Here is a 26,719-nt window from a genome sequence, read left to right on the forward strand (position 1 = left end):
TAACACCAGGAAATATAATGGACCATGAGGTATAATGCTTACCAGTTAAATGCTTAAAAGTACATTTGTAGAGAAAAGTTTGCAGCATGATATGCTCCTCAACTAGAGATGCAAATGTTGTTTGACAGCTATATCCCACTGCACAAGGAGGAATAATGTTTATTAAAATAGATCAACTCATTAATCCCATCAAATTGAAACTTTGTCATGTTAGTGATTTTGTCTTTTAATCAAGTTATGTTCTTGAACAAATGTGGGTTGTCCAAAAAGGGCTTGGAGCAATTTTATATAAGATACACAGATAGAATTAAGTCACACAAGACAAATAAATAGAAATAGAAACACAAATAGAAAATCAAAGCTAGGATAAAAATGTGAAAGGAAGCGAAAAGCACCAAGCTTAGTTTGGTGATTAAACATTAAGTTTTGCTTTGTGCATACAAAAGGGGGTAATACAATGCGGTAGCTAATTCTTTTTAATGAGTAACATTATTTCCTCAGAAAATATCAATTATTTTCTAGCACTAAATTCTTAATAGAATTTACCATATGGAGCCTTTTACAGGGGACATTGAACAACAATAAATAATATTCTTCACAAAAATTTTATTATAGACAGAGATACAGTTTTCCTACCACTGTTTTTTGTATTAAGTTATGGTAAAGACTTAAGGCAAAACATTCAAGCCTAATTCAGTGGAAATAAATTGCTAAGGTAGGTGGAATGTGGGCTGAGGGTGGTGAGAATGGTCACTGTGGTTTTGGAGACTTGCCCATTGGAAGGATTATTCTCGAACCACCATGATATAAGCAAAGTCTTCTCACGCACCAGGTGTAGCTTCCTCTAGTGCTTGGGGATTGTTACCTGGCAGGCACAGGTATTTCGGGGAGGTGAGGGCATTCCCTTTATTGCTTTATCTTTATTGCTACAAGGTTCTTGCTTGGTTTCCATTTTGTTACTCTGGTCAAGGACAACATTATCCACATGCAGAAAAGACTTAGTCCCTATCCTCAAGGATCTTATATTCTTCTTTATTTTCTTTATAGAGCTAGATTTTTTAACTTTAACTTTTTTTAATGGAAAATTTTATACATACCCATCCCCTAGCTTTAACAGTTATGAATATGGTCAATCTGATTTTCTCAAAACAGTACATTTCAAATCCCAGCAGTGCTGTGCTCCACAGGTACGTATATTTCCATTGTTACATATCCATTAGAGACTAGACTATGAGTTCCTTGAAAGCAGCATCTATATTGTTTATTGGCAAGTAATCAATTAAAAAACAAAAAAAGGAACAAAAGAAAAAACAAAAACCCATGTAGCAGGAGAAAGGGCTTGTTACCTCTGCTCCAGGTCTGCCCTGATGAGTCTCAAAGCTGAATCAGCTTATCCAGAAGGTTCAGCTTCTCAAGATGGCTCAAGCTCACCTTGTTCTCAAAGGCTGATTTACAAATGTGTAATTTATATTAATTTACAAGAGGAAAATATACAATCCCAATTGCCACAACAGTTGTGTCTGTTATCTAAAATGTCCCTCCTCTTTGGCTCTCCTTTGCCTGAGTTAAAGAATCTGCATACACTTTGACTTACGCTTGCATTACTTTTAGCAAAACACCATTTCCTACGACCCCATCACTCCTGACAATAACCCTTAGGCCATGTCTAAACTAATATTTAGAAGATCATCATCAAAAGGCCGGTTCTGCGACCCAGAGGGGAAGCGCCGGAGCTCTGCCCGGGCAGCAGACAAAACTCTCTGTGTGCCGTTAGCAGAGGGGCCACACCGAGCATTCACGGCTCCGGGAGAGGCCCGGAGAGAATCCCAGAGGGCGGGGCGACCCCCAGCTGCCGTTGCCCGCCCCGTGGGGCTGGAGATTGCCAGAGATCTCGGAGAGGACCGGGGCGGGAGAGAGTTCCAGAGACCCAGCTTAGTAGCCTAGGGGGAAACCCTACAGGCTCACAGCAGCCTTAGGGAAAGCCTCTGCACAGCACCAGTAGAAGGCACCCAGCCGCCAGCCACAAGGCTGGAAGACCCCAGGGCAAAAGCAGCATAGCTAGGTGTACTAACCACAGACTGTAGAAGATGCCAATAGCTCTCCTGCGACCCATAGAGGACAAGTGAGATTCGGTGGGTGCCGACAGCAACGGAGCGACAAATATAAGTGATCCCACCCCTGGCCGCTGGAAAAGCCCATAACACCATTGCAGACCCCAAGGAGAGAGCACATCTAGGTGGGCTGCAACAGTAGGCACCTGCAGCCTGAAGCCCCCCTGTGACGGCCCCCACGGCAGAGGAGGGAATCCAAAGGGCCACTGTGGCTACGAAGAGGGGCCCAGGCCCAGTTAGCAACTACGGACAGGGTTCCTGGTTGGTGAAGTATAAACAGCTGCTCCCCCCACCGCAGCAGCTGAAACAAGTGAAAGGAGCAACTAAACTCTATCTCCATGCGGAGGCACAAATCAACAACATCAAGCAATATGAAAAAATACATTAAATCTCCAGAACAGAAAGAAAGCAACAAATACACAGAAAACAATCCCAAAGAAAATGAGATATATAACCTAAATGACGATGACTTCAAAACAGCCATCATTAAGATTCTCAATGAGTTAAGAGAGAATTCTGACCGACAACTCAACGAGTTCAGGAGCTATGTCACAAAAGAGTTTGATACGATAAAGAAGAACCAAACAGAAATATTGGAAATGAAGAACACAATAGAGGAGATTAAGAAAAATCTAGATGCTCTGAACAGTAGGGCCGATAATATGGAGGAAAGAATTAGCAATTTGGAAGATGGCAATATAGAATTGTTGCAGGCAGAGGAGGAGAGAGAAGCAAGACTTAAAAGATATGAAGAAACTCTCCGAGAATTATCAGACACAATTAGGAGATGCAACGTAAGGATTATAGGTATACCAGAGGGAAAAGAGAAGGAGAAAGGGGCAGAAAACCTATTCAAAGAAATAATGGCTGAGAACTTCCCAAATCTGGTGAGGGAGATGGATCTTCAGGTGACAGAAGCCAATAGATCTCCAAACTTTATCAATGCAAGAAGACCAACTCCACGGCATACAGTAGTGAAGCTAGCAAAAGTCAACGACAAGGAGAAAATATTAAGGACAGCCAGGCAAAAGAAACTAACCTACAAAGGAACCCCCATCAGGCTATCAGCAGATTTCTCAGCAGAAACTTTACAGGCTAGAAGAGAGTGGAATGATATATTCAAAAATCTGAAGGACAAAAATCTACAGCCGAGAATTCTCTACCCAGCAAAAATATCCTTCAAATACGATGGAGAAATAAAAACTTTCCCAGATAAACAAAAATTAAGGGAGTTCATTGCCACAAAACCTCCTCTTCAGGAAATCCTCAGGAAAACCCTCATTCCTGAAAAATCCAAAAAAGGAAAGGGGCTACAAAACCAAGAGCAGAGGAGATAAGTAGAAGGACAACAACAGAGAGTAGCAGCTCTACATCAGAACAGATTAAACCATGGGACGAGAAACAAAGGAAACTGAAGAAAACCGGAAAACAAGACACAAAATGGGAGTGGTAGGCCCCCACGTCTCAATAATCACTCTAAATGTAAATGGACTGAACTCCCCAATCAAAAGACACAGAGTGGCAGGATGGATCAAAGAACAAGATCCAACAATATGCTGCCTCCAGAAAACACACCTCAGCCCCAAAGACAAACACAGACTCAGAGTGAAGGGATGGAGAACAATACTCCAAGCTAATAATGAACAAAAGAAAGCAGGTGTCGCTATACTAATATCAGACAAGGTAGATTTCAAAGCAAAACAGATAAAGAAAGATAAAGAGGGACAGTATATAATGATAAAAGGGACTCTCCACCAAGAAGACATAACACTTATAAATATATACACACCCAACACAGGAGCACCAAAATTTGTAAAGCAATTCTTAATAGAACTAAAAGAAGACATCAACAACAATACAATAATAGTAGGGGACCTCAACACACCATTAACACCAATGGACAGAACATCCAGACAGAAAATCAACAAGGAAATAATAGAATTAAATGAAAAATTAGACCAGATGGACTTAATAGATATATATAGAACACTTCATCCAAAAACAGCAGGTTACACATTCTTCTCAAGTGCACATGGAACATTCTCAAGGATTGACCATATTTTGGGAACCAAAGCAAACATCAATAAATACAAGAGAGTTGAAATAATATCAAGCATCTTTTCTGATCATAACGCTATTAAACTAGAAATCAACTACAAGAAAAAAGCAGAGAAAGGTGCAAAAATGTGGAGACTAAACAACACGCTTCTCAACAAACAATGGATCATTGAAGAAATTAAAGAAGAAATCAAATATTATCTGGAGACAAATGAAAATGAGAACACGACATACCAAATCATTTGGGATGCAGCAAAAGCAGTCCGAAGAGGGAAATTCATTGCAATACAGGCTCACCTCACTAAACAAGAAAAAGCTCACGTAAGCAACCTCAAACGACACCTAACGGAACTAGAAAAAGAAGAACAAACAAAGCCCAGAGTCAGTAGAAGGAGGGAAATAATAAAAATAAGAGCAGAAATAAACGATATTGAAACAAAAAAGACAATAGAAAGGATCAATGAAACAAAGAGTTGGTTCTTCGAAAGAATTAACAAAATTGACAAACCCCTAGCCAGACTCACCAAGAAAAGAAGAGAGAAAGCGCAAATTAATAAAATCAGGAACGACAGAGGAGAAATCACAACAGATACCAATGAAATACAAGAGATCATAAGAGAATACTATGAGAAACTATATGCCAACAAATTGAACAACCTGGAAGAAATGGACAAATTCCTAGACTCCTACAATCTCCCCAAACTGAATCAGGAAGAAATGGAGAATCTGAATAGACCAATCACAAGTAAGGAAATAGAAACGGTAATCAAAAACCTCCCCAAAAACAAGAGTCCAGGACCAGACGGCTTCTCTGGAGAATTCTACCAAACATTCAAAGAAGACTTAATACCTATTCTCCTCAAACTGTTCCAGAAAATTGAGAAAGATGGAGAACTCCCTAACACATTCTATGAAGCCAACATCACTCTGATCCCCAAACCTGACAAGGACAACACAAAGAAGGAGAACTACAGGCCGATATCACTGATGAACATAGATGCAAAAATCCTCAACAAAATTTTGGCAAACCGATTACAGCAATACATGAAAAAGATTATACACCAGGATCAAGTGGGATTTATACCAGGGACACAGGGATGGTTCAACATCCGCAAGTCAATCAACGTGATACACTACATCAACAAAATGAAAAACAAAAACCACATGATCATCTCAATAGACGCAGAGAAAGCATTCGACAAGATCCAACACCCATTTATGATAAAAACCCTCAGTAAAATGGGTATAGAAGGAAAGTACCTCAACATAATAAAGGCCATATATGATAGACCCACAGCCAACATCATACTCAATGGACAAAAGCTGAAAGCCATCCCTCTGAGGACAGGAACAAGACAAGGGTGCCCACTTTCACCACTCCTATTCAACATAGTACTGGAGGTGCTGGCCAGAGCAATTCGGCAGGAAAAAAAAATAAAAGGAATCCAAATAGGTAACGAAGAAGTAAAACTCGCGTTGTTTGCAGACGACATGATCTTATACATAGAAAACCCCAAAGAATCCACAGAAAAACTATTAGAAATAATCAACAACTACAGCAAAGTAGCAGGGTATAAAATTAACGTGCATAAATCAGTAGCATTTCTATACACTAACAATAAACTAACAGAAAAAGAACTCAAGAACTCTATCCCATTCACAATCGCAACGAAAAGAATAAAATACCTTGGGATAAACTTAACCAAGGAAGTGAAGGATCTATACAATGAAAACTACAAGACTTTCTTGAAAGAAATAGGCGATGACATAAAGAGATGGAAAAACATTCCTTGCACATGGATTGGAAGAATAAACATAGTTAAAATGTCCATACTACCTAAAGCAATATACAGATTCAATGCTATCCCAATCAGAATCCCAAGAACATTCTTCACAGAAATTGAACAAACAATCCTAAAATTCATATGGGGGAACAAAAGACCACGAATTGCTAAAGCAATCCTGAGCAAGAAAAACAAAGCCGGCGGAATCACAATCCCCGATTTCAAAACATACTACAAAGCTACAGTGATCAAAACAGCATGGTACTGGTACAAAAACAGGTCCACAGATCAATGGAACAGAATTGAAAGCCCAGAGATAAAACCACACATCTATGGACAGCTAATCTTCGACAAAGGAGCAGAGGGCCTACAATGGAGAAAAGAAAGTCTCTTCAACAAATGGTGCTGGGAAAACTGGACAGCCACATGCAAAAGATTGAAAATTGACCATTCTTTTTCACCACACACCAAAATAAACTCAAAATGGATCAAAGACCTAAAGATTAGGCCTGAGACAATAAGTCTTTTGGAAGAGAATATAGGCAGTACACTCTTTGACATCAGTTTCAAAAGAATCTTTTCGGACACTGTAACTCCTCAGTTGAGGGAAACAATAGAAAGAATAAACAAATGGGACTTCATCAGACTAAAGAGCTTCTTCAGGGCAAGGGAAAACAGGATTGAAACAAAAAAACAGCTCACTAATTGGGAAAAAATATTTACAAGCCACTTATCCGACAAAGGGTTAATCTCCATAATATACAAAGAACTCACACTGCTTAACAACAAAAAAACAAACAACCCGATCAAAAAATGGGCAGAGGACATGAACAGACATTTCTCAAAAGAAGATATGAATATGGCCAATAGACACATGAAAAGATGTTCATCATCGCTAATCATCAGGGAAATGCAAATCAAAACTACACTAAGATATCACCTTACCCCCGTTAGATTGGCAAAAACATCCAAAACCAAGAACGACAAATGTTGGAGAGGTTGTGGAGAAAGAGGAACCCTCATACACTGTTGGTGGGAATGCAAACTGGTACAGCCACTATGGAAAACAGTATGGAGATTTCTCAAAAAGTTAAAAATAGAAATACCCTATGACCCAGCCATCCCATTACTGGGTATCTATCCTAAGAACCTGATATCAGATATCTCAAGAGTCCGTTGCACCCCTATGTTCATTGCAGCATTATTTACAATAGCCAAGACGTGGAACCAGCCTACATGCCCAGAAACTGATGATTGGATAAAGAAGATGTGGTATATATACACAATGGAATACTACTCAGCCATAAAAAAAGACGAAATTGGCCCATTCACAACAACGTGGATGGACCTCGAGGGCATTATGTTAAGCGAAATAAGTCAGTCAGAGAAAGACGAACTCTATATGACTCCACTCATAGGTGGAAATTAGTATATTGAGAAGGAGATCTGATCGGTGGTTACCAGGGAAAAGGGGGGGTGGGGGGAGGGTACGGAGGGGGAAGTGGTGTACCCACAACATGACTAACAAAAATGTACAACTGAAATCTCACAAGGTTGTAATCTATCATAACATTAATAAAAAAATAAAATAAAATCATTCTGACTAAATAGTTTGAGTAGGAAAAAAAAAAAAAAAAAAAGAAGATCATCAGCCAAAGAGGCTCAATGGTCAGTGATACCTTTTGATATTGTTTTCTACTGTGTTTGAAGAGAAATAAATTTCCAGATTAAAGAGGATAAAATTCTTGAGCAATTGGCATGATAACATTAATATTTTATCCTCTCTTCTATTGTTTCCACCTGTCCTGCCCAAAGTTAGTACAGAATTGCCTAGAGGACCCAGATGCTTCTTGTTTGGTTTGAATTTGGAAGCTTAGGACCTTACGTCTTTGATAAAAGACAGTTCCTTTGACCTATTTCTCTGGCTCTTTTGATACTGACTTTTCCACATGCTGATAAACAGAGAGTAATGTATTTTTATCACTACGCTTACATACCAGGATTGGAGTCAAACTGTTGACCCAGCCTTTTAGACACTTGGAGAAATGGAGGGGGAAAACACATGTTGGAATTATTTGAACTCTTCCAGAGTTTGTGCAGGACTTGAAAAGGAATCATAAAAATGCTGATACAATACACCTTCTCCACAAAGACTACGATTAATCCAAATGCCAGATTTTTCCCTTCTCAGCTAAAAAAATTAACAAACTTCAATAGCTTCAAGTTTTCAAACTGCAGAACCATCCTTTTTTTCTGTCTTATTTCTCCTCATTTCCTGTGTCCTGTATTATTTCATTGCTGCCTTTGTCTCTTGCCACTAACCCACTGTTTATTTTTCCTTACACGGTTTTTCTATCTTCCCATAATACTACCTTCAACATTCACTAGAGTTTAATGTTACACATAGTTGATTCCTGTGCAGTAGTATCAGCTAAAAAAAATTTTTTAAGTACATGCCACTTCTGTATGGACATTATTTGTCAGGGTCAAAAGTACACACTAAAATTTCTTCAGTTATGAGATTATCTCATGCCAAAGAAAGTTATAAATTTGCAACTTTTCCTATTACTCCCATTTCTAGTATCCTAAGGGACTAGTTCACTAGAAAAAAAAACTGCTTATTAAAATATTTTATTATAAATAGATTATACTAAAGAAAAGCATTATATGGCCCAAAATATTATAATAAAAATGAAAACATTACATAAAAAAATTCTTTGTTTTTTACCTAATGCTACTTAATTTAACTTAATGTTGAGTTAGGGTTGAGATTATGAATCGTTTTCCCTGACGATATTGTTATATTGTGTTTATGATAGAAAGTTGTTTAAGTACATAGTCAGCTGTTCAATTTGCTAAATTTTCAGAGTATAGTCATAACCAATTTAATTCAAGTTCTTATTTTTATTTAAGGGTCCCGGATTTATAGCTGCAATGTGGGGTGTCTTCATGTTTAAGGAAATACAGGTATGTGCAAGAAAGGACGGATTTAGAAAACAGGTATAGATCCAGATAAGAAGAGTATTTAATATTGCATTTGTATTATTTTTCTGAAAACTGTGACTCCTAAGTCCAGGGCAGAAAACATGTGGATGGAGTTGACAGGTCAGATATTCAAAATGTTATCATCCCTAACTAGGAAAGAAAACGTGAAAGATATGATAATTATGAAACGTGTTTCTCTCCACCCTACTCCCAGTGGAAAAATGCTTTAGTTGACTTTATTTTCCCTTAAGAGATTTTGGTTAAATTATACAATGAAATGGGATAGCAGGAAATTTTGTTTAGTGTAAAATATGGTAGATAAACAAGATGAAAGGTTTTTTATCTCAAAGATTACAATATCCTTGAGGCAGATGGAATTTAGGAATAGATTTTTCTGTTGGTTCTCGTGCCTTCCAGAGGCCTCCATATCAAACCAGCAACTTTATAGAAAAACAGTTATGGTAACAGGTAGCAACCACCACTTCCCTTTCAAGCGTGAATGATGATGATTTAAAATTGCATTCATCAAATAGTTCTAAGGTGTGTGTGTGTATATTTTCATTAAAAATTGTTTTAGAATTTTTTCCACTTACCTCTATTTGTAGAAAAATTCTTCAGTTGAGGAATATGTGTGAAGAGTATTTTGTAATCATTTTTATTAAAAACAATATAAATCCAGAGACACTGTCAAGGCAGCATAGACATAATATTTTCTGTCTTAATATGCAGCTGTAATAACAAATAATTCCTGGTTCTAAGAAGAGCTGATGTGGCTAATTTCTGGGAACCATAAAGTGAACTGTATCCCTGGCTAATACTTAAAATGATTATTCAGTTTTAGATTTAAAACATCGTTTCATTCATGTTAAATGAAATGTTTTGATTTAGAAAGCCATAATTTGATAGTACAAGGAAGATTCTTAGGTTAAATAAATAATAAATTTGTTTAGAAGATATTTGTATCATGATCTTAATTTTTTCTTTTTTAAATATATGAGACAACTTAAAATATTTATAGACACATAAGTTACTTCCATGCACATGTTTCTCACTTATTTTAGATAGGGTTGCTTTCCACAAATAATTTTTTCAGATTTTTTTTTTTTTTTTGAGGAAGATTGACCCTGAGCTAACATCCGTGTCAGTCTTCCTCTAGTTTGTATGTGGGATGCCACCACAGCATGGCTTGATGAGCAGTGTGTAGGTCCATGCCCAGGATCCAAACCCGTGAACCCCACACTGCTGAAGCCAAGTGTGTGGACTTAACCACTATGCCACCAGGCTGGTCCCCCACAAATAATAATTTTATGCCCAAAACACACTGGAAATCTCTTTGCAGATATTTCATCTGCCTCACAAAGGATAATAATTTCTATTTAAGAATTGGGTATTATGCAGTATAACGTGCTGACGCCTTAGAAAAAAGCAAGTGAGTGACCATACCTTATCTGCAATGATAGGTATAAAGAAGCACAAACTAAGAATAGATTTATTATAAAGCATTTGAAAATTGTTTTAGTCACTACCACAGTCATAACAATACTGAATTAAAAATTCTCTTCCCTGGAGACAAGAACTCCCTTGAGAGAGACAATCCCTAACCGTTGAGCCTAGTGTTAATTCCTGAGTCCTCTAAAAAGATGCTAAAAGACATTTAAAAATAAATTTTTAAAGGTATCTTTCAAAAGACAGCTCAGACCAAATAGAGGAGGAACTTTTAAGAATGATGTCACGACCAAGTAAGGTTTAATTCAAGAATGCAAAGATGGTTCATAATATGCAAATTAATTAATGTAATTTATTATATATTAGATAAACAGAAAAACTAGATGATATATATCCAAAAGGCATTTATTAAAATTAAAAACCAGTTTTTAATTAAGAAGACAGTGTCTTAGTAAAACTACGAATAGGAGGAAGCTTTAACTGATACAAGATGTCTATCAAAAAACATTAGCAAATATATAACTAAGGTGAAACCTAAGCGTTCTCTATCAATTATACCTCAATAAAGCTGAAAAAAAAAGTTCTCTGTAATTTGGAAGTCAAAGAATTTTCCATCACTGCTATTATTCAGTATTTTCTGGAGATCTTAGCCAGTGTGGGAGGATAAAATTAAGAAATAAGAGGAATAGATATAGATAGGAAAACTGTCATTTGCATATGACATTATTGTCTTTAAAAGTCTAAGAAAATCAGGACCAGCCCGGTAGCGTAGTGGTTAAGTTTGTGTGCTCCACTTTGGCAGCCCGGGGTTCGCCTGTTCGAATCTTGGGTGGGGACATATGCACTGCTTATCAAGCCATGCTGTGGCAAGTGTCCCACGTATAAAGTAAAGGAAGATGGGCACGGATGTTAGCTCAGGGCCAGTCTTCCTCAGCAACAAGAGGAGGATTGGCAGCAGATGTTAGCTCAAGGCTGATCTTCCTCAAAAAAAAAAAGAAAAAAAAATCAGCTGAAGATCTTGAGATCCAATAACATCATTTGGTAAAGTGCTGAAATATAAAAGTAATATGAAATCAATCACTTTCTAGTATACCACAAATAACCAATTAAAAAGAGAAAAATAAATGCTATTAATACCTACAAAAACTATAAAAATATAAGAAAATAACAAGGAATGTGCTGGATTTATAAAACCTTTTACTTTACTACAGCAGTTTACCATAGGACACACAAGAATATCAGAACGAATGAGGAGACTCACCGTATTCCTGACGGAACAACTCACGGTTGTTACCAGGCGGTCGTCTCCAATTACATTCAGTAGAGTCCTGTAAAGTCCCAGTGGTGGTCTATCTGGAATTTTGAGAGTGAGTTCTCAAGTTTGGCCAAGTATGAATGTAAAAATAAAGAGAGGGAGGGCCAAGCTGAAAGCAAAGAGTGAGTTTTATTGATCTTTCTAGAGTTAAAAAAAAACCTCACAAATCTGTCTACAAACAAATTTTAAGGCGTGTCCAGTGACACTTATTCAGTGCAGATGCCTACTTGCCTCTGGACAGCTGATTTAAAGGAAAGTTTTAAGTACTTTACATGCCAACTAGTTTAAGAGGTATCAGCTGAACAGTGAAACCAAAATCCTATCTGAATTTTTTTAAAAATTATTTTTCTTAGAAACAAGATAAAACCCTAGAGGAAAATAAAAGCAAAACGTTTATCTTTATGACTTTTAGGTCATCTCAGTTGTGTCTTGAAGCAGTCCTCAAAGACACATAAGAGACACAAAGTCTACGACCTTTAGCAGTAAGGACTTAATCTGAGTCCACGCACTTTGTGTGTGAAACAGTTTAATGATTTTATTTCGTTTTAATACCATCATTGCTCCAGCTGGAGGCTCTGCGCTTCTGACAATCTTTTATATCTCATATCCTTTCCTCTTTGGGAAATTTGTTTTAGAATTTTTTATTTAGCTATTTTAAGCTAGATAGCCATTATATTTTTAGCAACAAACTTTAGTCAGTATGTCCACAGTAATACCAACACAGGGGGATTATTGCCCCAACAATTTATAGGTCAGTAGCTACTCCCAGATAAAGAATGAGATGACTCATTATTTTAGTAGCTGCTTCAAAAATCCAAGTTAAAACCTTTTGGCTTTGGGGAGTGTGTTAACATGATTTTTCTAAGAGTTGACATTCACCTTTGACAGAGGAAACCTATTGCAATTGCCCAAATATAATAGATCTTTTTCTCTAGGAGACTAGGCAGTTTGGGCAGATTCTTAAAGGGGAAAAATATTTTACTCCTGAGAACTATTCTTCTGTCTACATAGACAATAACATAGAAAGCTTAGCAAAGTATTCACATAATTAAATTGTAAAGTGCTGATAATTGAGGCTCCATATATTGTTTTTTCTTATTTCAGTGATGCCATCAATTGTCTAATTCAGAAAGCACATTTGGAAATCACCTGAATGTATTCATTCTTTGAACCAATATTTATTAAGTGCCTACTCTGCACCAGGTAGGCACTTAAAGGTTGCAGGTCTTTAAAACTAAGGAAAAGATGTCAGGGAACCTTAAAACCTTATTGCGGGAGTGTGTGTGTGTGTGTGTGTGTAAATAAGCTGCTCCATACGTGACAAGGCTTTGTGGTGCTGTCACTCACTTGGAGAACGTGGAGGAGAGTGACTTCTGATAGTGTTGATGCTCACAGAGAATCATACAGTTGAACTGGCCCAAACTCAACTTGCAAAGACCTCTCTGTGCTCATCAAACAGAAGCTGGTTAATCCACTGTAACCCAATTCTTTATTAACTTGAAAAAAGAGGATATCCATTTTTTGGTGTTTTGGCTATGTGTTAATTGGCATCACTCTTAATAAGAGCTAATAATAGTATTATATAATTTGACTGTCAGGCGATCTCAATGCAATTTTAAACCATATATCTAAAATTAGAGATGCTAGTCCTGTTTTACTTGGTGAAGTTCAAAATTTTCCTGAGAGTATTGGGGTCTGTGTTTAGAGGGATGTAGGCAACCTGGCAGTCACTCAGAGGGGAACAGCCAGGACACTGAGGGAGCTTGACACCATTCCATATGAAAAATGATCAAAGGAGCTAAAATATTGACCAGGAAAAAAGATGCTTCAGAGGTATAAGACAGTTATTTTTCAAGATTTGAGGTTTATCTTGTGGGAGAGAGATTAGAATTGATCTATCTGTACCCCTGAGATAGAACATACAGGAAATAAAATATCTCTACTTAACACAGGAAGGTATTTCTTTATTAATCTAAAGATGGGCTGCCTACATTGGGAGGTGGTTCTCAGTGTTTCCCATCTTTAGGACCAGTGCACCCATGCATAGCTGGACGAATCAAACTTAGTCTCTCTGTTTCTTCCTCACCCTTTAAATCGATCTCTAACTCCATCTGCACTTCGTCATCACTCCCCAAAACTCTAGTCACCTCCTTATTGGTCTGCTTGCATCCATTCTGGCCCACTCCAATCTGTTCACCATCTGCAAAAAAGTGTGGGTTTTATGAAATGCAAATCCGATCTCTTCACCCCATCCAGCTGTGCTTGTTCCTTTACTGTCTTCCCACTGCTTGGAAAAATAAATCTCGAAAGTCGAACCTATGGCCTATAAGATCCCTGTATACTTGGGCCCATAGCCCATCCACCTCATCTTGCTCCATTTAACTCTCATGCTCTGGTCACACTGACCTTTCAGTCTCTGGCGAGTATTATGCTTTCTCTTACAGCAGAGCTTTGCACATAAAATTTTTTCTGCCGGGCATCTCTACCCGCTGCCCTCTTTCCCTACCCAGTTCGTTGATACTTAGAGTCAGAAGCTCAACTCCCCACCCTCCAAAACAGCTCATTAAGATTCCTTTGCAACACACTCAGAAACAACCATGGTTGTTTTTTTTATTAACACTCCTCTCACTTTGTAACATTCTTTTCTATAATTGTTTTATTCCTGCCTTTCGTATTATACCATTAGCTGAATAAGGGCACATTTTGCTCACCATGTTAACCCTAGCACTTGTTGATGCATAGTGGGAGCCCACATGTGTTTACTGAATGGGTGAATGAGTAAGGTTATTGTGGGTTTTCATGAGAACTTGGATGATTACTTGGAGGGAGAGCAAAAAGCATACAGTTGACTATAGCGATGCTTAGTAAGGTCCCTAGCAATCTTGAGAATCCGTAGTTTTTGTGTATTTGATTCAGATTTTCTTGATTACGGTTATTCTTTTTTATTATTCAGGGTCTACAAAACTACCTCTTAATGATACTTGCATTTTGCATCATCTTGAGTGGAGCGCTATGCACTGCTTTTTCTAAACTCTAACAATCACACGACCAGCAGATGGCAGCAGTGGTTAAGAGAACACCGCTGCTGGACGCTAGACAGCTGTGCTGAGAACAGAGTTCATTTTCATACAGCAAATGGATTTCAGCCTGTCTTGGAGTGGGTAAATGATTTTTTTCATCCCATAAATGTGAGAATAAAGGAAAACTGAGTTTCAGTCAAATATAAAAATGAAAAATTCTTCTAATAAACTATTTATGAAGGTAGGACTTTACTAGGTGACTAAAATGTCTACATTCTTATAGCATTACATCGGAGGGCGCTCCGTTTACCACAGTATGTACTTAGTGTTGCATAATCTAGAAAACAAGGTGGAGTTCACATACAAAGAATTCTATATATGTCCAAATTTCCAACAAATTACCCTCATTAATGAGGAGAGGCAGAAAAGTGAGGGCGAGAGGAGAGAGGAGGAGACTTACCTAATGACCTTATGATAGAATTAGACCCCAAACATATCTGGATCCTTTGCTAGAAAAGCAAATGTCAGAGTTGGTAACTGAATGTTAAAAAGGCCATTTCATTATATTTAGCCCAAATTTATTTTTACTTCACATTAATGTTGCCCAACCTTACATTACCCGCCCGTCTTAGCTCAAAATGCTTTTGATTCTCTCCAGTTAAAACCCATCCTCAGAGAACAAAAGTTTCCCAGTATTGAGAATATGTGTATAATGCACATACATGCATACACAAGTACACACACATGAATACATGCACATATATGTATGTACCCTTCCAAATTTGAGAGAAATGCTACAGTTTTTGAAGTGAGGTTCTAGCTTATCAGAGTGAGAATTTAAAGGGACCAAACACTCCTTTGCATGTATAATTTATGATTTTTTTTATGAAATATACTTTTCTAAAGTCCCTGTTTTAGCTGGAGGTTCTCTTCCTGTTTTCACTGGTGGTTTCCACCAGGCAAAAGAAAATGACAGACACACTGGTTTCCTTTCTTTAAGAAAACTGAAGTGGAACTGCTAGTACAACGTTAATCACACTGGATCCCAAACTCTCAGAATGATAGAAGCCTTAGTGAAGTGTACATTTCACCCACTCCCACCTGATAGTATGTTACCTGGCTGTGCGGGAGAGACGGAATAGCATTCTGCTTAAGTGTATGCATGCTGGAGCTAACCCGTATGGGTTTCAACCCACCTCTGCTTCATCATGCTTCTGTGACATTGGGTGAATCCCTGAGCCCCTGTATCAGATTCCTCACTGTAACCTGAAGATGATGTTAGAATCTATCTCGCATGGTTACTGTGAGGTTCAAATAATTAAAATCTGTAAAGTATGTTCATGAGTGTCTGGCAGTTGGCAAATATTATATAATTCTTGGCAGTTATTATGTGTTGTTTGAGAAAGAAAATGTGTCTACAGATAGGAGAATACCTTGTAAGAGCTATTGCCCTCCAACTACCCCATCCAAACAACCACTTACTGTTCCTCTATATGAATGCGATTGAAAGATGGTACTAGAGTCCCTGTTTATTTGATGAATTGCTAATATAAATAAACTTTTGACTGTAACATCTTACGAAGACTCATTTTAATTTTAACCGGAAATGGCATTAATTAGGTTGATAACTTTGAATAAATTGACATGATACAAAAGCTGTTTTTCTCACTTAAATATGTTTTAAAATGTCATATTGATAGCAATTAATTATTCTTCAGTTGAGATTGCCCAATTACGTGTAAAATTTTAAATGTGAAGTAAAGCAACTGCAGAAGGAAAATAAAAAAAAAATGTTTCACCATTATGCAGTTTCTGTTACCAGACGATGCCAGTGTCCCTGTTAGTACGAGCGGTGTGGGGAAAACAAGCTTTCTCAAAATGGTTACCAAGCAGCTTAGCCCGTAGAGGTGAGTCAGAACGGGCATCTGCCAGATCTCCACGTTCTTGGCTTGCCTTAGGAAGTTAATGCCTATATCTCTCGAGGTTTTGAGGTTTTATTTTTTCTTGTCTAGCATGGCCAAATTCTTGTGTTTCTTTTAACTTTTTCTGGCTTGGCTTTCTGTCTCACCTGATCTGGAAGGGCACCTTATCCCTACCGAAGAGAGTCTGCCCTCTGTGTACAGAGGCAGCACGGCACTAAGTGGAGAATTAGCAGCCCAATGAGGCTGGTATCCGGCTTACGGGAATTTTCTACTATCAGAACAAAAATGTGTAATGACTTTTAAAGAATTAAGAATACAGCGTTTCCCCTGAGCTATCACTTCTTCTTTAATTCCTGTTGTACTGGTCTATTTATACTCAGAGCTGCTAACTACTAGACCCGGATGTATTAGTGTTAGTAGACCTGAAAAACACATTGAGTGAAAAAGGCGAGTTCTGGAACCGCGTGCACAGTATGATATCATTTAGGTCAATTTTAAAAATCAAAGTAATAGGAGCCGACCCGGTGGTGCAGCAGTAAGTGCACACATTCCCTTCGGCAGCCCGGGGTTCGCCGGTTCAGATCCCGGGTGCAGACATGGCACTGCTTGGCAAGCCATGCTGTGATAGGCGTCCCACATAGAAAGTAGAGGAAGATGGGCACGGATGTTAGCTCAGGGCCAGGCTTCCTCAGCAAAAAGAGGAGGTTTGGCAGCAGATGTTAGCTGAGGGCTAATCTTCCTCAAAAAAAAGAAAAAAATCAAAGTAATATGTATTTTCTACAAATGCATATATATGCAAAAGATTAGAAAAATATATACACCAAACTCATAATAATAACATATACAAGAAAACTTTGCTTCTAGTGAGGATAAATGAGATCAGAGTGGGGACACTGGGGTCAAGGTGATCTTGAGAGAAAGCTCTAACACTAAATTTTATGGCAATGAATTCATATACATGTTCTTTAATATGTGTTAAAGAATCAACAGCAAAAAATCTCAGAAGCATGTGTCTAAATGTTATAATAATTAAGTCTGCATAAAGAGAATATGGATGAATGTTATTTTCCTCTTTTTTTTTTTTAATTGAGGTTGCATTCGTTTATAGCATTATGTAAATATCAGGTGTACATCATTATATTTTGACTTCTGTATAGACTGCATCACATTCACCACCAAAAGTCTAGTTGTCATCCATTACACTATGACCCTTTACACCTTTCACTCTCCCCTCAACCCCCTTACTCTCTAGTAACCACCAATCTGTTCTCCATATCTGTGTGTTTATTTGTTTATCTTCCACATATGACTGAAGTCATATGGTAATTGTCTTTCTCTGTCTGACTTATTTCACTTAGCTTATGCTTGTACCCTCAAGGTCCATCTACGTGGTTGCAAATGGTAAGATGTCATCTTTTTTATGGCTTGGTATTCCATTGCACGTGCGTGCGCACACGCGCGTGTGTGTGTGTGTGTGTACACCACATCTTTATCCATTCATCCATTGATGAGCACTGAGGTTGCTTCCAAGTCTTGGCTATTGTGAATAATACAGCAGTGAACATAGGGGTGCATATGTCTTTTCAAATTAGTGTTTTCTTGTTCTTTGGATAAATACCCAGAAGTGGAATAGCTGGATAATATGGTATTTTTATTTTTAGTTTTTTTGAGGAATCTCCATACTGGTTTCCAGTGGCTACATTAATTTTCATTCCTACCAGCAGTGTATGATGGTTCCTTTTGCTCCACAGCCTCTCCAACACTTGTTATTTCTTGTTCTTTTAATAAAAGCCATTCTGACAGGCATGAGATAATGTCTCCTTGTAGCTTTGATTTGCATTTCCCTGATAGTTAGCAATGTTGAACATGTTTTCATGTACCTGTTGGCCATCTGTATATCTTCTGTGGAAAAATCTCTGTTCAGATCCTCTGTTTGCTTTTTGATCAGGTTGTTTGTTTTGTTGTTGTTGAGTTGTGTGAGTTCTTATATATATTTTGGATATTAATCCCTTATCGGACATGATTTGCAAATATCTTCTCCCAGTTGTTAGGTTGTCTTTTCATTTGGTTGATGGTTTCCTTTTCTGTACAGAAGCTTTTTAGTTTGACGTAGCCCCACTTTTTATTTTTTCGTTTGTTTCTGTTGCCTAGTGAGGCATGGTATTTGAAAAGATGCCACTAAGACTGATGTCAAATCATGTACTGCCTATTTTTCTTCTAGGAGTTTCATGGTTTCAGGTCTTTTAATCTATTTTGAATCAGTTTTTGTGCATGGCATAAGATAATGGTCTGCTTTCATTCTTTTGCATGTGGCTGTCCAGTTTTCCCAATACTGTTTATTGAAAAGACTTTCCCTTCTCCATTGTACATTCTTAGTTCCTTTGTCGAAAATTAGCTGTTCATCTATGTGTGGGTTTATTTCTGGGCTCTTAATTCTGTTCCATTGATCTGTGTGTCTGTTTTTGTGCCAGTACCATGCTGTTTTGATTACTATAGCTTTGTAGTATATTTTGAAATCAGGAAGAGTGATACATCAGTTTTGTTCTTTTTTTCTCAGGATTACTTTGTTTGGAGTCTTTTGTTATTCCATATGAATTTTAGAATTCTATCTTCTATTTCCTTGAAAAATGTCGTTGGGATTCTGATTGGGATTGCATTCAATTTGTAGATTGCGTTAGGTAATATGGACATTTTAAGTCTGTTAATTCTTCCAATCCATGAGCATGTAATATTTTTCCATTTCTTTATATCCTCTTCAATTTCTTTCAACAACGTCTTTTAGTTTTCAGCATACAAGTCTTTTACCTCCTTGGTTATATTTATTCCTAGGTATTTTATTGTATTTGTTGTGGCTGTAAATGGGATTGTATTCTTGCTTTCTCTTTCTGCCCTGTTTATTCTTTTTAGTACTTTTGAAAACTTCAAAACAAGCATGTACACGCAAAAAAGACAAAGATGGAGACAAAGTTGAGAAATTTTGCAACTTAAGCTTCCCACCTCCTAAAGGTAGAAGGCAGAAACTCACTTTCCTAGCCTCCCTTGCAGCTAGGATGTAAGTTTGTTCCTGACCAGGTGGCCTCCAAGCCCAATTTGCTAGTCATGCTGGAGATTCAGTGAGCTACCTGATAAAGTTGTTTTAGAAATTTGACCTCATTAAAAAACACACACACACATTTCTTATAGCCTGTTTTAATCAACTTTAATGAGGTACAATCTACATCCAATAAAATTCACCCATTTTAAATGGACAGTTCTATGAGCTTCAGCAAATATGTACACTCATGTAATCACCACCATGACCTAGACGTAGAACATTTCTAGCAATCTAAAAAGATCCCTATGCACCTTTGTAATGAACCCCCCTGCCCCAGGCCACCAGTGATCTGTTTGCCCTCTTTCTAGATCACCTTTGATTATTCTAAAATTTCATGTAGTATGTACCCTTCTGTGTTTGATTTCTTTTATCTTATAGGCATGTTCAAACAATTTTTACTGATCTAAAGCAATTATAATTCATTCCCTCATGGAAGAAAGCATATGTGTGTATTCAAAATAACAACTAAAGCAAAAATGATTAACATTTGGAATTGTTATATTTAAATGTGTGATGTGTCATGTTCCAGAAATTTGCTATGTTTTAAATTAATGGTTTAATTAAGAAGAATTCTTAGTTACCCTTTGAGTCCATCTCCATTCTATAACGTTCTCTTTTGAGGGGTTGTAAAATATTAAACTGCTTAAACTAGATCACCTCCATTTTCTACATGTTGAGAAAAATGTATGTGCTTGGATTTCCTGCAGTGGCCTCATGGATTATAATCTCTGCAGGTGGAAAGTGTGAATTTGCAGGGTTTACAAATACTCTTGATGATTCTTATCACACTTGTGCTCTAAATTTTTTGTATTCATTATCTATACCTTAATATTTAAAATATTTTGAAGAACTGGGCTATTAAAAATAAAAAAGAATTTTCTGTCTTCCACTCCTAGAGAAAGAGAGAGAAAATAAAAGAACAGATATTCATTTGATTTTGTGAAGACGTTTTAGGAGAAAAAAATGAAATGCTTAAAACCAATCTATTTAAATGGAACTTTTTCTGCAAAAAATAATAAAATACTAACTGGGCATCATATTGTCTCTCTTTTTTGGCTCAAAGCTCTTAATTTCCACATATTGAATCATCTCCAAGAGGTTGATGGCCAAGTCTTTTTTTTAAGTTTGGTGCCTGAGCTAACATATGTTGCGATCTTTCTTTTCTTCTTCTTCTTCTCCTCCTCCTCCTCCCCCTCCACCCCTCCCCCTCCTCCCCTCCCCCATTCCCCTCTCCTTCCCCTCCTCCTCCCCCCCTCCCCAAAGCCTCCTAGTACATAGTTGTATATTCTAGTTGTAGGTCCTTCTAGTTCTGCTATGTGGGATGCTGCCTCAGTTGGCTTGAGGAGTGGCACTGGGTCCACACCCAGGATCTGAACTGGCGAAACCCACGGCCACCAAAGTGGAGTGTGCAAGCCCAACCACTTGGCCACAGGCCTGGCCCCTGGCCAAGTCTATTTTAACTTCAGATTCTGCAGACTAATTATTTCTTTTTCAGAAATAAAATCTCTAAAAAATTCATGTTGACAAAATCCCATGAAAATAAACAAACAAAAATCCCAATTTCCAAATGAAGATTTTCCTACAAGACCTAATGGAATAAATCACTGGAAATAACTGGAGAGGAAGGTGACAGTAGTTTTTTGAGTGGAGACAGCAGGCTGTAATAAGCTACAGCCTAATTTTTTAAAGCATTCCACATGGTTTCCTGAAGAACCCAATAAGTACTGCTAAGACATTGACTGTTTTTTTCCTTCTCTTACCAAGAAGGTACTTGTAAGCACTGTTTATAACTCATTCATACTTTACGTAACTAAAGAATGCATAAATCTTTCACATGTACCTCAAAGTTTTGATTTTATGAAGCTTACCTCAAATAATTTTTCCCAACAGAGAAGACTGTTTTGTCTCCTTTTTCTCCAGGAATATTTGGGAATTTCTTTGGCTTTATATGCATGTGATAGTTAAAATTACTGTGAACTCCTTGAGAGCAGAAGCTGTTTTATTCGTCTTTATGTCTCAAGAACCTAGTAGTCAGTGCATGGCACGTAAGAAAAAAACATGTACTCTGCTATGTACTTTGAAGAATGTCTTAAAGTTATAGTCCAAAATTTATTAGCCAATAATTCTTTTAAAATGGATCCTTAGTAATTTACTATTCATTCGTTAAATATATATTGAGTGGTTTCTTTGCATCTGAGACTTAGGGTAGGCATTGGGATCCATCAATAAAGCAGCCATGGAGCTTAATCCGAAAATGCCAAAGAAATCAAATAAAAATCTTACAGGGCTATAAAGAAAAATTACAGGGGACTGTGAGGGAGTATAGTAAGGTAACCTGATCATAAAAGATAATCCATAAAATAAGGCCAAACTCGTTGCTCATAATGAAACCAAAAGAAGTGTAAGAAAGATTTCTATTTTGATAGTATTTCTTTTTAAAAAGCACAGATTGTATCTTGCAGCTTTGCTAAACTCAACTATTAGCTCTAATAGATTTCTTTCAGATTTCTTAGGGGTTTCTACATAGAGAATCATGTTAGCAAATAAAGAGTGTTACTACTTCTTTTTCAACCTACATACCTTTCCTCCCTTTTCATTGCTTTATTGCCCTGGCTCTGACCTTCACTGCATCTAGCATAGAAGTGGTAAAAGGGGACGCACTTGTCTCACTCCCAGTCTTAGGGAGAAAGCATTCAATCTTTCACCATTAAATATAATGTAAGCTGTAGCATTTTTCCCAGATGCTTTTTTCTTTTTTTTTAAAGATTGGCACCTAGGCTAACAACTGTTGCCAATCTTCTTTTTTTTTTTTTTAAGGATTGGCACCTAGGCTAACAACTGTTGCCAATCTTTTTCTTTTTTTTTTCTGCTTTATTTCCCAAACCCCCCCCCCCCACCCCGCCCCCGTACATAGTTGTATATCTTAGTTGCAGGTCCTTCTAGTTGTGGGTTGTGGGATGCCGCCTCAACGTGGCCCGACGAGCAGTGCCATGTCTGCGCCCAGGATCTGAACCCTGGGCCGCCACAGCGGAGCACGCGAACTTAACCACAGAGCTGGCCCCCCAGATCCTTTTTATCAGGTTGAGGAAATTACCTTCTGTTTGTATTTTACTGAGAATTTTCATCACAAGAGGATGTTCTATTTTGTGAAAATTTTTTTGCATGTATTGAGATGATCATATGATTTTTCTTTTTCTCTGTTAGTCTGGTGAATTATGTTGATTTATTTTCAAATGTTAAACCAATCCTGCATTCCTGTGATAAACACTACATGGTCATGTTTATTAGCCTTTCTGTATATTCTTGGACTTAATTTGCTAAAATTTTGTTTAATATTTTTGCTTTTGTGTTAATGAGTAATATTGGTCTGTAATGTCAGAGTAGTACGGCTTCAAATGAATTGTTAGGAAATAATATTCTTTCTTAAATTTTTGGTAGAATTCAAAAGTGAAACTGTCTAGGCCTCATTTTCTTTAACAAATATAGGGTGATTCAAGTTATCTATTTTTTCTTGAGTGAGCTTTCCTAGTTTATGTGTTTCAAGGAATTTTCTCATTTCATATTCATTATAGAAATTATTGTCATAATATTTTTCATATTATTTCTCCCTTTCATATCTGTAACATCCATAATGATGTCCACTTTGTCATCTCTGATATTAGTAATTTGTTTCTTCTCTTTCTTTTTCTGAACATTCTACCTAAAAGTTTGTCAATTTTCTTGATCTATTCAACAAATTAGTTCTAGATTTCCTTCAATTTTCTCTATTGTATTTTTCTTTTCTATTTCATTGATTTCTGTTCTTCTCTATTATTTATTCTGTTTCCTTTAGGTTTTTAGCTTGCTATTATTCTCTATTCCCTTCTCCTTCCTCTAGAACTCCAATTACACATATGTTAGTCTGCTTGAATTTTTCCCATATCTTGCTGATTTCCTGTTTACTTTTTATTCAGTTACTTTCTCTCTGTTTCATTTTGGATAATGTCTATTGCCCTGTCTTGAAGTTCACTAATTTTTTCTTCTTTAGTGTCGAATCTGTTATTAATTCCGTTCAGTGTATGTTCCATCTTACACATGTTCATTACTAGAAGTTTTATTTGGGCCTTTTTATATCTTCAGTATGTCTTAATATGCTTATGCTTTCCTCTACTGTCTTTAACATGTGAAGGTATTTATAACTGCTGTTTTCATGTCCTTGTCTATTAATCATATCGTCTAAGTCATTTCTGGGTAGGTTTCTGTAAATTGATTTTTCTCCTCATTATGGGTTTTATATTCTTGCTTCTTTGTATACCAGCTAATTTTTGTTTGGATGCCAGACGTTGTACCTTTTCTGTGGTTGAATGCTAGTTATTTATTTATTTATTTTTGACTTTTGTTCTAGGACCCAGTATAGTTTCTTAGAAATGGTTTGATCCTTTCACAACTTGCTCTTCAGCTTTGTTAGGTAGAGTCATAGCAATATTTAGGGCTTATTTATCCCATTACTGTGTATTTCTCTTCTGAGTACTCTGGTACTCAGATGCCTCGTAAATTATGATGTTTTGGGGGGGTTTTTTTTGTTTGTTTTTGGTCTTTGTTTTTATTACTTTGGCTGTGGTGCATATGAAATCTTCCAAGACCTAGGTCATTTGGGGGATTTTTTTCCACCTGCTCCTTTTCCATGGTTCTTTGCCCAGTCTCTAATATTTTCTCCCATGTATGTGCTGATCATTAGTCAGCTGAAGATTGAGAAACCCTCTACATATCTCTGGATCCCTAGATCTCTAGATTGATCTTTCTTTCTTTCTGTCTTTCTCTCACTCTCTCTGTCTCCTCCCTCTCCTCCCTCTCCCAACTCTAGTACTTTACCCTGTATATTCTACCTGCTTCAACCTCCCCAAATTCTCAAGTCTGTCTCTTCTACTCATGAAGACTGATGGGCTCTGTTTGTGTTCCTCCTTACTGCACTGCAGCCTGCGAACTCTCTCTAGGCAGTAAAATTGGAGAATTGTAGGACTCGACTTATTTGTTTCCTGTTCTGAGAGGGATTACTGTCCTGTGCTGCCTGTGGTCCAGTGTTTCACATATTTTACCCATTTTTTAAATTTCTTTAAGGTAAAATGATTAACCTGATTCCTATTACTCCATCTTTGCCAAAAGCAGAAGTTCTCTTATTAGCATTCTGTTACATTTTAATTTCAACTTATTTTTTGTCACATTTTCATGAACAATAATTAGGCATCAAAAAGTAATTAGGCATTGTAGTAGATTGAATAATGGCCCCTCAAGAAATATTTCCAAGTCCTAATTTCCAGTACCTATGAATGTGACCTTATTTGGAAATAAAGTCTTTGCAGGTGTAATTAAATTAAGGATCTCAAGATGAGATCATCCTGGTTTTAGGATGGACTCTAAATCCAATGACTGCTGTCATAAGAGAAAGGAGAAGGAGGTTTGATGCACTCAGAGACACAGAGAAAAAGCCACATGAAGATGGAGGCAGAGATTGGTGTGATGCAACCACAAGTCAAGGAATGCCAAGGATTACTGGAAGCCACCATAAGCGAGGAGACAAGCATTGAAGGGCTTTTCCCTCAGTGCCTCTGGAAGGAACCAACCCTGCCAAGACGTTAATTTCACACTTTTAACCTCTATAACTGTGAGAGAATAAATTTCTGTTATTTAATCCATCAAGTTTGTGGTAACTTGTTGTGGCTTCTCTAGGAGATGAATACAGGTATCTAATCCAGGGACCATACAAGACACTGCACAAAATAAGATGTGCAGAAGCAACCCATGACTTTCAGTACTGGCAGTACTACGGCTAAGATAGAGATGTTGGCTAAACTGCAAGGCAAACATAGAATAAGCAGAAAAATTACATGTTGCAAATTCTCAGAAAGTAGTTTTTTGCCTCAACAGAGTTGAGCATTTCATCTTTAGAGAGTATGGGTCAGGGCATACCTCTCTTCCTCTGTGAAATAAAATAGAATGTGTCAAGGGATTTTCTGTTTGTTTTTTATTTTTAAGAAAGAAATGAACCAGATAACCTGGACCATTGCGTAAAGCATTGTAGGCAGACATCTCTGTACAGAACAAGCTGTGACAAAAATCAGATAAGAAAAATAATAGGATTTTTTCAAAAGTTTCTTGATGTTGACAGTAAGATTCTTCTAGCAAACAGAGGACATCAGAATGAACTCGATTGTTTTTTAACTGAAGTCCTCAAGTGGGAACCCATATCATTTTTTCCCTCTTGAAGACAAAGTGTCTCTCTGGCAGACAATTACAAACATACTTTGTTTTATTGTGCTTCACTTTATTGTGCTTTGCAAATACTGCATTTTTTTAAGACCCTCTACCAGCAAAAAGATTACGGCTCACTGAAGGCTCAGAGATGGTTAGCATTTTTTAGCAATAAAGTGTTTTTTAATTAAGGCATGTATGTTATTTTTTTTAGACGTAATGCTATTATACGCTTAATAGACTATAGTATAGTATAAACTTAACTTTTATATGCACTCGGAAACCAGAAAACCTTGTGTGACTTGCTTTATTGCAACATTCGCTTTATTGCAGTGGTCTGGAACCAAACCTGTAATATCGCCAAGGTATGCCTATACTCTGTCTTTTTAAGAATCCAAAAGAAAGTGAAAAATAAAATTAAAAAACATAACTTTAATATGTGGGATGTGACTTACTCATCATTTGTTTATTTGATGCTGGAGTTTTATAGAGAGAGAGAGGAAGAGGAAGAGAGAGAGAGAGAGAGATTTATTATAAATAATAGGCTCACATGATTATGGAGGCTGAAAAGTGCCAAGTTTGCAATTGGCAACCTGGAGACCCAGGCGAGCTCAATGGTGTAGATATAATCCAAATACAAAAGCCTGAGGAAGTGAGTTGAAGGCTTGAGACCCAGGAGAGCCAGTGCTCTAAGTTCCAGTCTGAGGCTAGGTCCTCCAAAGGATGGAGAAGACCCACTTTCCAGCTCAAAGATGG

General features: G+C 37.2%; 1 protein-coding gene across 9 annotated transcripts in view; it reads left to right on the forward strand.

Annotated features, from left to right (window-relative positions):
- Positions 1–26,719, forward strand: part of TMEM144 (transmembrane protein 144) — a 64,371-nt gene that overhangs the window by 24,082 nt on the left and 13,570 nt on the right. For 4 of the 9 annotated variants that reach the window (XM_014841346.3, XM_070504973.1, XM_044767047.2 and 1 more), the window contains 2 exons: positions 8,867–8,920; positions 14,653–16,522. In XM_014841346.3, coding sequence (XP_014696832.1) covers positions 8,867–8,920; positions 14,653–14,736 — 138 coding nt within the window. In that variant the 3' untranslated portion in view covers positions 14,737–16,522. Of the gene's footprint in view, positions 1–8,866; positions 8,921–12,803; positions 12,903–14,652; positions 16,523–26,719 lie in introns of those variants that run through there. The other 5 variants (XM_070504970.1, XM_070504971.1, XM_070504969.1 and 2 more) reach the window with 2 other exon arrangements.

The sequence above is a fragment of the Equus asinus genome, chromosome 3, assembly GCF_041296235.1.
Source record: "Equus asinus isolate D_3611 breed Donkey chromosome 3, EquAss-T2T_v2, whole genome shotgun sequence".
NCBI lineage: Eukaryota > Metazoa > Chordata > Mammalia > Perissodactyla > Equidae > Equus > Equus asinus.